The sequence below is a fragment of the Cygnus olor genome, chromosome 20, assembly GCF_009769625.2.
Source record: "Cygnus olor isolate bCygOlo1 chromosome 20, bCygOlo1.pri.v2, whole genome shotgun sequence".
In the NCBI taxonomy this organism is placed as follows: Eukaryota; Metazoa; Chordata; class Aves; order Anseriformes; family Anatidae; genus Cygnus; species Cygnus olor.
In genome coordinates, this window is record NC_049188.1 from 8518338 (window position 1) to 8531014 (window position 12677).

The 12677-nt window shown below is 42.6% G+C and overlaps 1 protein-coding gene and 1 long non-coding RNA gene across 2 annotated transcripts in view; one reads left to right on the plus strand and one right to left on the minus strand.

The window, feature by feature from the left end:
- Positions 1-1337: 1337 nt before the first annotated feature.
- On the minus strand, positions 1338-5709 carry LOC121057776. The gene is made up of 3 exons (XR_005813950.1): positions 5402-5709; positions 4764-4823; positions 1338-3286 (listed from the first exon to the last, which is right to left on the minus strand). It is a non-coding gene; the product is annotated as an uncharacterized LOC121057776 (long non-coding RNA).
- A 107-nt stretch (positions 5710-5816) lies between these two features.
- Positions 5817-12677, plus strand: part of PPM1E (protein phosphatase, Mg2+/Mn2+ dependent 1E) — a 63480-nt gene continuing 56619 nt past the window's right edge. Inside the window, exon 1 of the mRNA XM_040532409.1 lies at positions 5817-6306. Within this exon, the coding sequence (XP_040388343.1) occupies positions 5918-6306 (389 nt within the window). The 5' untranslated portion in view covers positions 5817-5917. The remainder of the gene's footprint in view (positions 6307-12677) is intronic.

Below are 12677 nucleotides of genomic sequence, written 5' to 3' on the forward strand. Positions count from 1 at the left end.
AAGGACAAGTCACTGTGTTCCAGCTTCTCAGAAGTGATTGTCTCATGATCAGGATCATAATTATTTTAAAAGGCACATTAAGCTATATTATGCTGTTTTAACGTGTATTAATTTTATATGAAATATGTTTAAGTTACAAGGTATGGTTTGATGCTTTCTTGTCCTACAACTGAGTACCATGAGGGAAATTAAATAAATAGAGCACATACGTTGCGGTATCACAAATATTACAACAGCATACATAAGGGAAATAATACTTCTCCTTACAGAAGGAGAAGTTAACCTACGGTTGCCAACCATTCCAAGTGCAGCCACCCTGCTGTAGGGGAATGCAAACCACCGGCTGCTGAATTTGGCAGTGTCATAGGGCTGCCAAGCAGCCTGCCCAGTCCTCCTCCGCACCAGTCCTCCCCATGACTGGGAACCAGTGCCAGCTGCTACCTGCTCCTGGGCTTCCCCTCTCCCTGGCTCCCAAAGCTACTCAATGTCTTGTGGCTTCCAGCCATAGAGTGGTTTCGGATGATTAGGGTCAGAAAAGTTGGCTTCCCTTAGCTAGTGGAAGATTTCTGCACTGATGCTCTACACTGAAGAATGAAATCACCAGGAACTGGCCACCTTCCCAGTTCCGAATTTCACCCACAAATGCACCCACTGTTAAACTGTGAGCTACCACCTCGCTTCCTACAAGCAAGCAATATCCGTACAGTATGCCCAATCTATTTATTAGAGATATTAAGCTCTACACAGTTGTAACTAAACCTATAGAAATAATAAAAGGTATTAAAAGCAATAGTTCAATCGCTATATAAGCAGTAAAAAGATTACATGCTGAAAAGATACATCAAAAAGTATATATTTTACTGAAGTCATTCTTCAAGAATTATAGCTAATACTGTTCATTTTTCACAAAAATTTCTTGCCGCTGATTTAAATGGAACTAGAGAGGCATCAGGATACATGCATACATACATACATATATATGTATATAAAAACAGACAATTTTCAAACAATGAAAAGGGAGAATGTTTAAAATATAAAATATCTGGTAATGTATAGAGGAATATAAAAAGGAAACTCTATGGATCTTAATAACTGGTTCTAAGTGGATGTCAATGTTCTTTTTCCACAGTTTCCAGGCACGTTGTTGTAATATTTGCTCAGTTTGGTATGTCACATTACATTATTTTGGACTTCTAAATTTACAACACGTATCGTTCCAATACTCTAATTTATTTAGTGTGAACTACTGCACTTTTAGCAAACATAGTTACGACGACTCTTACTTAGTGATTCTTTTTTATTATATAAGTAGATAAAAATGTTTTAGAGCATGAAAATTGCACTTACAAAGTAAGAGATTGTCAACATGAGATTTTAACATAATGTCATCTTTTTTCACTACTGAGGCTTACTACACATTTGACTACAAGTGTTATGGAAGACATTACATAAATGTTTCTCTTTAAAGTAATTCATTCATTAATTTTGTATAATTAATGCAAATTTCTGTGGCTAAAGCACAGAATTTGAGACTGTTCAAAGGAAGTCAGCATTAGCTGCACACCCATTTTAGAGTCTGTGAATCCTACCGTTCTATTTTATCTATTATAAATATAATGCCCAGAGTCTGGACACAACAGCAATTGGTTGCTGGTTCTCACACGAGTGATTGATTTCCCCCTTCTTTTTTTAATAGACATTTTTAAGTAGGTGACTAAAATTCAAGGTCTTGTGACTGGAGCAGGATATCACAGAATCAGGAATCTAATCTACGGTAAGATGTCAAACAAGTCATTTAAACTAAGTCTGTGGAAGAACCGATATATATATATTTTTTTTATATCCCACTAGGCACCTGCCTTAACAAGTCTGGCTTAAACTTTTTCACTTTAGGAGGAACTTCACCCCCATCCTGAAAGGGCAAAATACACACACAACGTGAAATCCCTAGAAAATAGTATAAATGTGATTTAAGTGGTGTACAATCATTTTATTGCCTCTGCTGAACAAAAGTGAGCTTCAGGCTTAGGAATTCCAGTAGTGCTAGATTCACACAGTACGGTGCTGTTGGACTTCAGCCTCGGATGAAATGTGTTACAGAAATGGAAAGAACAGAGCAACGGCCTGGCACAGCAACACTTCCAGCAAACTCTGTTGCTTACTGATACCAGGTCCGTGCCCCTCAGCTCTGTTTAGCAGTAAAAGGAAAATGATAATGAAGAGTGACTGATAGCTGAAGTGGATCAACCTTAACGAGTTATTGGACTCTGGTGTGCTCCTGCCTGCAGGATGATCTCACAATTTGAGAACTTCCAGACCACGTTACTAAGTGTTATGTGGTCCGCTGTGTTTTGCTGAGGGAATCCCACAGGCACTAATATACAGGAACACTTCAATCAGTCAGTCAAAGATTTTGACGTAACAAACTTCGCCTTTGTTAATGCAGAACAAGGCATGTTGCGCTAGATCTGCTCTGAGAGTGTTCCAGACCTGTTAAATCATTTTGAAGGGCTCAGCTTCTTGTTTGCTCTTTTTTTTCCACATACTTTTCTCCAACAGATTTCCAAATCCAACTAAATGGGCATGGACTAATATCCTGTTTCTCACAATTGCTATTCAGAGAAATCCCTTTCCTAAACAGGGGTCTGAATGGAAGACTGAAAATGGAATTTTCCTTTGGAATGAGACTGGAAATTTCCATGACAGCTGGGAAGTGGGATTCAGGGCTGAAATCCTGTGTTTTGCAATGAGTGTGGATATTTCAGAATAATCTATAAATACTAAATTTAAAAAGCTGACTTGGCCTCAAAAAACATGAGAGAGAGGGAGGAGGGAAAGAGACCATGATTCTTAGGAACATCTTAACAGAGTAATTATTGTGGCAAAGAAGCCTGTGCAACTGCAGTGACAGAAGTTACTTTGCTTTTTAAAACTGCAGTTGAACAAAGTCTGAACCTTAAGAAAATTAACTGGAACTTGATGCAGCTTGTAAACAAGAGCCTTCACACTTTATTCCTTTAAAATTCTCACTGTCCTTACCCTTAACTAACTGAAATTATTTTAGTGAAGTTGAACAATAATTATATCATTGAGTTTTATGAACACAGACACATACTCACATTCACAAGGTGACCAATATTGATTATACGAATACATAGAATTTTAATCTCTTTCAACAGTGCAAGTATCATTTAATATATTACCCCATATACAACACTGCATGAAATTCTGCTGTAAAATTGCCTTCAAAATGAGAACAGCCAAAGGCTTGAAAATACATGCTCTTCTGGTGGTTTCATCTGGTCAGGAAAACAGAATACAGCTTCAAAAATTACTTCTGGTTTACTGCAAAAGCCCTACCTTTTAAACAGACCGCCTCAGAAAGCATTTTTTTTCCATTAAGTTTTCCTGTTATACTCTTTTGTATAGTATCAGAACATATAACATAAGTGTAGAGACAGTAAAAAGCATTTGACAATTATACAAGTCTTCTACTTGTCAGCATACAGGAATTACTTCCAAAGGTTACAAAAAATTAAAAAGCACTTCTTCTTGCACTCCATACTATTCAGGTCACCTCCCCAAGGCCTGCTCAAATCCTGCTTATTTCTCATCAGCAAAATGAGAAAGAGGAAGACACATTTTCAAGGCTAAAATAAATCGGATTCCTTCTAACACAGGAGTGTAAAACCTTCCTAAAACCACAACATGATGAAGCCAAAAAGGATAGAAACACCTGCATTTCCTTCTCAGGTCAGGTGCAAGTCTTATCCTCCACTTGAAAATATGTTGTAAATCAACGATTTCAGGCTCAAAACTTTATGAATTGTGAAATTCCTCCATTCACCAAACCTCAGCACTTAGGAACCATTCATACTGCTGCTACCCAGGAATCAAGAGTGCACTGAGGCAGTCTAAATTTAGCTTCCAGAGTTACCAAACACTAAAAACATTTTATAATAGTACCAAACGCACCTCTCATAGATTAGTGCTTACTTGATAATACATCACATTTAGAGCTTCCTTTTCTGGACAGCAGCAAGTAGCAGCATGGCTACCTTCTGTGGTAATTGCCCACCCCGCTGTCTCCACACAGTGAAGTGATAGCAGGTTCCTGGCTGCCTAACTTAGCCATACCACCCACAGTCACCATATGTTCCACGTTGCAGGTTAATAAGAATGGTTTTTCACCTTCCCTCCCAGAAACAAATGTCAACATGGCTTAGGGCCATAAGCTCTTTATTTAATATCGAAGCAAAACAATACTAACTTGACCACAGTGCCAAAACTTGACAAAGTATCCTGAGTGCAAAGTTCTACTCTATTTCATTTTAATTAGTGTCCTCAGCGATTAGACAAATGATGAAAAGCACATGGGGACTGCCAAGATGAATCAAGGACATCTGGTAACTTTAACATTTCGACATGAAGCAGAGTAGGTATTGCTCTCAGATACTCTTATACGCTGTTTGAAACAACTCAGAAATATACAATTAACAAAAAAAATTAAGAAAAAGATTATCTAAATGCTTTTAAAATCTTTTCTTGTACAGCTTAATTGCTTTTTGTCAAACAAGATGAAGCTGATCATACATCTCGCTGAACTAGCTGTTACTTCTAGGAGATTGTTGTAATCAGAATTTTTAGAATTGAGACCATACTACACTAAGATTACCTAGATTATAGTTTCTTAGGAACTCCAACTACCTGAATTACTAATACAAAAACAACTAATCATGAACTTAAAACTGTTTTTTGGATACTTGCAGTGATAGGCGTTCTCTCGAGGCTTGTGACTCACAGATGATGCAGTACAGACAAACCTAAAAAAATTTAAAAAAAAAGCAATGACGTCATCAGCTGCAACTGCTGGCTACCTCTTCACAGAGATCTGCAATCGTTTTTACCTCTCATTTTTACCTGGCATTCTTAAGTAAACAGATGCTAGATTGAAAGCATATAGCTGGTATACTGAAAAAATACACTTGGAGATATTCTTCTGGGAGAAGCTATGTGGTTTTCTACCGCTTTAATAGCTTTTGGCAGCAAAAGGCTAAAACCAACCGTGACAATCACCACTTTAACTCTTGTGGCCTTTACATATTCACAGGATTGCAATATGATCAGTCAATGCAGTTGCCGGAAATACTCTAAAATTAGTTTGGCTCCTAACTAACCATCCAGCGAGCAGAAGGCAGGTTTACAGCAGCACCTGACACGCAGAGGTAATTACCACAGCGCGGGGAACAACAGGTTCCAGAAAGCTATTGTCCTTATTCCAATCCATTAAAATCAGAATACTTTTTGCAGGTGAGGCTTGGCCATTTGTCAAGGCGCAGCGGACATTAAGGATCCCATTCCTCCCCTTGTATCCGCGCTATTTTAAATACGTGACAATTACCCCTGCTCATCGCTGATATTTCTCGACCTGGGAGCTGTGAAAATAGCGTTCCGGCAGCGGAGTACAACGCCAGCCAGAACGCCTTTCACACACGAAAAGCGACGTATACATAACGCAAGCCAGAATTCCTTTCACAAACGAAATATATTTATCGGCAGCAGGACGTGAGCTGCCTCCCTCACGTAACTTGTAGGGTGTGACGGGGGGGGGGACCCCTTAGGCGGTGACCCCGCACCTCACAGCCCTGGGAGCCCGCCCGCAGGATCCTGTCAGGAGCCCCCGCGTCTGCCCGCCCCCGCCTGCCTCGGCGCGGCGCCGCGCCCGCCCCCCTTCGGTCCCCTCAGCGCCGGCCGCGCTCCCGCTCCTGAGGCTCCCCCCCGCTTCCTCAGCGGCGTGCGCGTCCCCGTGTCGGGAGCGCGCGCGCGGCGCGCAGGCGGGCGGGAGGCGGGCGGCGGGCCGGGAGCTCTCTGCGGGCGCAGTGCTGATCCGCCGCCGGGCGGCCGGGAATGCGAAGCGATGGCCGCGGGCGGCTCGGGCAGTAACAGCGGCGGCGGAGGCGGCGCGGAGGAGAAGAGCTACCGCCGCTTCCTCGAGCTGTTCTTGGGAGAGTTCCGCGGGCCCTTCGGGGCAGAGCCGGCGGCGCCGGTGCCTTCCCCCCCCACGCCGCCTCCCCCTGCCGACGCCGCGGCCGCCGAGGAGCCCGGGGCCGAGGGAGAGGAGGCGGCGGCGGCGGGCGCCGAGGCAGAGGCAGAGGAGGGAGACACCGGCGACCCTCAGGCGCTCGCCCCGCCGCTGCCGCCTCCCCCGCCGCTGCCCCCGCTGCCCCGGCCGCTCTCGGAGTACATCACGGAGGAGGAGGTGGAGGGCGAGTGCCTGGACCTCTGCCTGCAGCAGCTGTACAAGTAGTGAGTGTGCGAGGGGAGAGGGGGGCGGCCCCTGTGGGGCTGACGGGGGACAAGGGGGGACCCAGCCCCGTGAGGGGCTGAGGGGGGGTAAGGGGGGATCCGGCCCCGCGAGGGGCTGAGGGGAGTAAGGGGGGATCCGGCCCCGTGAGGGGCTGAGGGAGGACGGGGGGGACCCTGCCCCGTAAGGGGCTGAGGGGGGACAGGGGTGATCCGGCCCTGTGAGGGGCTGAGGGGGATCCGGCCCCCTGTGGAGCCTGAGCGGTCCTGGGGGTCTCTGACCCCGTGAGGGGCTGAGGGGACTCCGGCCGCTGTGGGGCTGAGGGGGAGACCGTGTGGTGCTGAGGAGATCCCGGCCGCGTGTGGGGCCGTGGAGCACCCCCTTGCTGAGGGAGGATGAGGGGCTGCAGGAGCCCGTGCTGAGGGGGGAGCGAGGGCAGGCGCCCCCCGTTTGGGGCTCCCGTCACAGCGCCTCGCCCGGGACAGGGAGCTGGGGCCGGGGGCACCCGTCTGGAGAACAGCTTGTTTTTTGGGGGGACACACACACGTCTCACGGTGCCAAAGCAGGAGGGGGGGGTGCCCGTGGTTGATTGTTCCGAGGCTCGAAATCGAAATGTTCCCTCGGTGAGGGTGTGTAAATGGGGAAGCCTCTGCCAAGAAAGAAGGAAGGGGAGAACAAGGGGAAGGGAAAGAGAGGCAGTCCCTCCCTTCCTCCCCCCCCAAACCCCTCATCAAGAGAACCACACCGTGCATTTACGGATCGGGAGAAAGGAGAAGAAAGCCTTAGGAGAAAGCTGTCCACGATCCTGGGGCTGTTCCTGCCGTCAGCGGGGGAAAGCCAGCTCGCTCTGTTCTGTGCACAGGCAGTTTGCAGATCTGTGCTTTCTAAAGGCTGGTGCATAAAGAGGAAACAGATGGGAGCTATTCCCAGTGCGAAAAGTCTGTGGACTGAAACCTAAAGATGAGTTACCAGGGCTTTGTATTGTGCTCAGCGTTGGCTTTGAAGGCTGGAAATAGAAATGGTTGTTAGTGGCATTTCTTTAGGAGCCTTTTTAAACTGATGCCACAGGAGGAGACAAATGAACCTGTGAAAATATGCACAGCACACCGGGGAGCTTTCTGCCATTGAGCTGATAATTGTAATGGGAGGTGTTACTCGGTCACAAGAAATAAATAGAGAAAGAATGGGGTTTTACAACTGCATGGTCTGCTTCTGTTCCATTCTAACCTGCCTCCTGCGTTTGTGGGCGATGGGGACAGCAGCACAATGATAGCTGCAGAGGATAAAGCTCTCCCATCCATCCACACACGCTCACCCCGCCACCTTTGCAAAGTCTTTCTCTTGAATACAGCAGGGAACGTATAGGATGTGACAGAGAAAAGAGTGGCACATCCCTTCCACATATTTAGAATGTGTTTTTTTTTTTTAACAGACTTGTGATAAAGTTTTAGGTATAGAACAGATTATTTTAAAATATTATTTAAGGTACATCTATTAAACGATTTTGAAATCGTGTGTGTGTTTGTGCATGTGTTGTCTCTCTGTGTCTCCATACCCCAGGACAGGCAGATTTAGGTTCCCCAGTTTCTGAGGTCCTTGTTCCTGGATGAAATTATTAAGCAAAGACCTTTTGAGAGGATTCCTTATGAAGGGGTAGCTCTTGCCAGTAGTTATTTTCGTGCAGCCTTTGTATGAATCTTTTGACGGTTGCTGAATGAAGTATCTTGGCTTTGTTTAAAGTGAAGTCGATGCAGGCTTCCTCCTATAGGCACCTACATTAGGAAGCAAAAGGCAGCATTTGCTTCAAAATAAAGGGAGCAGGGGGTCGTTTGGGAAAAGTTGTTTTCCAAAGGCTTAAATAACTTACTTGTAATGTTTAGAAAATGCATTTCAATAGTAAACTAATATATTTTAACTGAAGATTGAAGATAACTGCAAAATGTAATTCTTCAGAGCATTTTAAATATTGTAAGCCACGTATAATACAGAGAACTAAGCTGAAGTAACTGCTTCTTGTGTGGTGATGGAATCTGAGGTAAGTGCAAGCATGCAAAAGTGGTGTCCAGGTGAAGTATTGTATTTTAGTGTCCTCACCAGTTGCCAGCGAAACTTAAAACTGCCAAAAGGTTATTCCGCTGACAAAAGTAAATGACTTCCCCATTTACAGTGAAGGCTTTGAGTAGATGATTACAGAGATGAGAAACTTCATGCATATGAGTAAAACTTCTGTGCCTGGTGGTTGTGACAGTGTTAAAAAAAAAAAAAAAAAGTGCACATAAAGTCATGGAACGGAGAATGTTTTATTGGTATGTTATTAGCAAGAGGGGCGATATTGTGAAGGCATGCTTTCTGTAACTGTAACTATACATTAGTCAAATGACTGGTTTGCATTATAAGTAGAATGAGGATAAATCCTCATTCTGTGAAAAATCCAACAGCTGTTTCTCAGCTATTTTGAGCACTCTACTTTAGTTCTTTTTGAGAGAAGTAAGACCATTTCAGAAATGGGAACATATTGCCAATCATGAAAAAAAAAGTAATAGTTTTATGCCTCTGTACAGATCAGTATAAGAAGAGTTTCTATTTATGAGATTTTCCTGCTATTTTCCAAAAGACTCATATCCCCCTTAGAGATTTCCATTTCCTGGTTTCTTTCTGGAGACAGCATATGCTTGGAAAATTAGATTAATGTAATCTTTGTATCTGTCTAAATGCCACAAAATGTGTACCGTGTGCTTTCTTAGTGATCCTCAGCAGCAGGAAAATGATTAATAGGAGGTATGTTAGATGAAGAGAATAACCAAAAAGAGAATAACTCCTGAGGAATTGCATTGGAACATTGGATGATGATAGCTTGAAAGTTTATTTTGTGATTATCTTCTCTAACATCCTATTCAAGACAAAACTGTATAATTTAAACAGTTGCAATGCAGCAGCAAATATAGTAAGTACTTAATCCTACATCTGTTAAATGAGACCCCATGGCTTGCTCCCACCGAGTCAGGAGCAGGCATCATTTCTGACTTACGTTAAAGGAAGAAGGTACTAACTTGAAGCAGCCAAGCCGTACATCATAATCTTTTCTATTCCTCTTCCTACTGATACTTTATTAAAAGTAATGTATTTAAAAGCTGGTTCTTGACAAGACATCTGAAAAACTAATCAATAAAGTTGTGGTTGCTAAGAGAGGATGGGGCCGGGCCGTGTTAAACAGTGCACCCTCAGAAGCTGTGTCACTAGGAGGAACAAAAGTATCTTGCTGTTAGATTTCTTCCTGAACAGATGACATAATCTAAAAAATCCAGTGGTATATTTTTTTGCATGTGTCATACTCTTTTTTCCACCCTTTTCTCTTTCCCTCTCATTTTTCATCCCCTCCTTTTATCCCCAGGCTTTTCTGGGAATTAATAGTGTGTCTGTCATTTGTAGGTTCAGGTTTGTTTCCAGTGATTTTGGTGCTGCAGTATTTTGCTTCCAAACATTAATTCAAAGCCATCTTTCACGAACTTAGAAAGCAGACCTATTTCTCCAGTGTTCAAATTTGCAAAAGATTCTGTGTTAGAAAAAATCTTAATGTTATGTCAACTTCATTGCTTAGCTGAAGTGTTGATGACCAAGTGCTTATTCTGAGGACTGTAAAAATCTTGCTCATACTTGGGACAAGAAAAGAAAAAATTTGCAAGCATTTATTGCCATTTTGGAGTTCTTTGTAGAGTACTATGCAACATTTCCAGAATATCATAGATCCCAGGACTAAAATCTGTAAGGCTTTAAGTGAGATTTTAAAAATTAATCCTCTCTATTTTATTTCAAAGAGAGGAAATGTTTTTATACAGGTTTAAGTATTCCGTACAGTCTTGCTATGAAAAGTCAAGAAAAGCAACGTAGACTCAGCCTTTTAACAGTAGAATTACATAAAATATAGACAGTAAATGAGTGTTTTTCCCCCCTTTAATCTTGCAATTTTAAGTTAAAAAGGAAGAACGTTTCATGGTAATTTTATGTGAGCAGAAATCTTTTTGTGAAGCTCTTCAGCTGAAAACACAAGTTCTGTCTGCTGTCTCCAACACTGATGAGTGAAGAGACCATATCTTCTCCCTTTATAAAGCAGACATACGTGTTTTTAACTTGATTTCTTAACCAATGTTGTATGAAAGCTGGCATTGTTGTCAGTATCTGTAAACTGAAATTCATATGTTATGCTAGATTGCTTTTTTTTTTTAACTTCACATTAAATAGGCTGTGATGTTTTACTCTTTCATAATTTGCCTCTTATCACCTGTTCTATTGATTGCAATGTAAAAGCCATTATAGGAAATATAATCACACTACTTGCCGTCTCTAATGTTTATCACAGAGGCCAACAAAAAAGAAACACCATCCTTTTTAAGATGGTACTTGTTTAATCTTCTTTTGCGCAGAGTTACAATGGAAATAAAGATGGTGATGTTGGCCCATGTTCACAATAAACGACTGAAGCAGACTTTGGTTGCGCTTCTTTTGGGGAATTTTATGGTGCCTGGCGAGGAGGTTTGGCAAAGCAGGACCCTTGAATTTCCCACCCGTGGCTGTGCCGGCAGTCTGCTTCCCCGCCTGAGCTTGCTCCTGGGTGGCAGCAGGACCGCGCGGTGGCCTTGGGCTGGTGGCATCTGCTGCAGCCCCGCTGAGATCAGGAATCTCCTCCTGAGCGCAGCTGTTGAACCAGGCACCTAGTATGGGGTTGTGGGGTGGTAGCAGCAAGCGTCCAGCTCTGCCATGAGGGTCTGTGGGGGTGCCCAGCCGGTCCAATATCCCCAGACCCGAGGATGTTGGTCTTAGAACTCCCCATGCTTCTTTGTGAGAGATTCTACATAATCTAGTAGAAATGTATGTGGAAAGTTAAGAGAAACTAGTGTTGTTGCTAATGTTTTAGGGCCCTCTAAAAGACGCTCCTATGACATTTAATCCATGTACTGGGTGATGGTTATGTCCTAGCTTTCAGTGGTGGGTATATTTCATGCACCTTAGACTGGAAATCATGGTAATCTACAAATAGGTGATATTTAGCGATAATCACTTTCAAAACCCAACTAATGGTCTACCCAGCAAGAGATTCTTTAAGTTGCTTTCCAGGCATCTTCAGTTCATGCTCCCACGCGTTTGGAAATACTGAATCGAATCAGATATTTTGATGTTCCTTCTAAAAAAAGTGTACGAGCTAAAACGAGCTATTTAAATTGCAGATTTACATTTTGTAATGGTTAACATATATGGTGACATTTCAAAACTTCTTACTAATTTATGATTAAAGGATGCTGAGTTTTACAAGTGCGATGGTGATCATGCTTGGAAGTTGCTTTATATAACCATTGAAAAACCTCATTCTTAGTGAGCAGATTACAGGACTATATTCATTCCAGTGCTTTTATTTCAATGAAAGTTTCTAGTAGTACAGCAAACTAAGGGGAGATAATTTTGCTAGGAGCCTATTCACGCCAAGATTTTTCTGACCCCAAAGCAATTTGCTTAGATCCTACTGCTCCTAGTGAAGCTGTTCACTTCTGCACGGGTATTGACTGAGTAATTAGACCTGTGTTAACAAGTTATTTTCTTGGACCTTATGTAACCGCAGTTGAAACTAGTCTGGTTTATCAAGAAGGAACGTGGATAATAAATTCTATTTGTAATATGTCATTTTTCATTTATAAGGTACTCAAAAACCCTTGACTAACTAAAATCTTTTGGCCATCTTGTGAAATGACTTCTGCCTGACTTTTGGATGTGACGAGCATGTTAGGCTTCGTTCCTTTCTAGCATTTTTTCAGTGATTCTGCACAAAGCACCCTGCACAGAATAGTTTTGCCCTTAAAATTCCTCCCTGTAATTACCTTTAGCAATGACAGAGTATTTCTCCACCTATCCTTTGAAGAAACGATGGTCTACTCAGCTGTGACTCTTTCCACAAAACATTTTAAAAAATATTTTTCTTGATGTTGAAATTTTAGTTGGCTTTACCCTATATGAATAGAAGTTTCAGCGTCTTGACTGCTCTGTCACTGGAATATGTTCTCATTCATTTTTTTGTTGTCTTGCTAAATTACTTACATGATCGCATTAAGAGCAAAAGCAACAGGGCATGTAGTACACATAATGAGAATTCTTTTGTTCCTAGACTTGATGTCACTCTGAAATAATCTCAGGCTGTTCTGCATCGTATTCTTTCTTGGTGTTGTTTTTGTGTACCGGTTTTTGTTTTCTCCTCATAAGTATTCTCACCAACCAGGAAGGATATGTGAGAAACGAGATGAAATGGAATTAACGCTTTAAAACATTAGATGTTCTTTGAACCATGCTGCAAGACTGTCTTATGCAACACAACGCAACCATGATTACG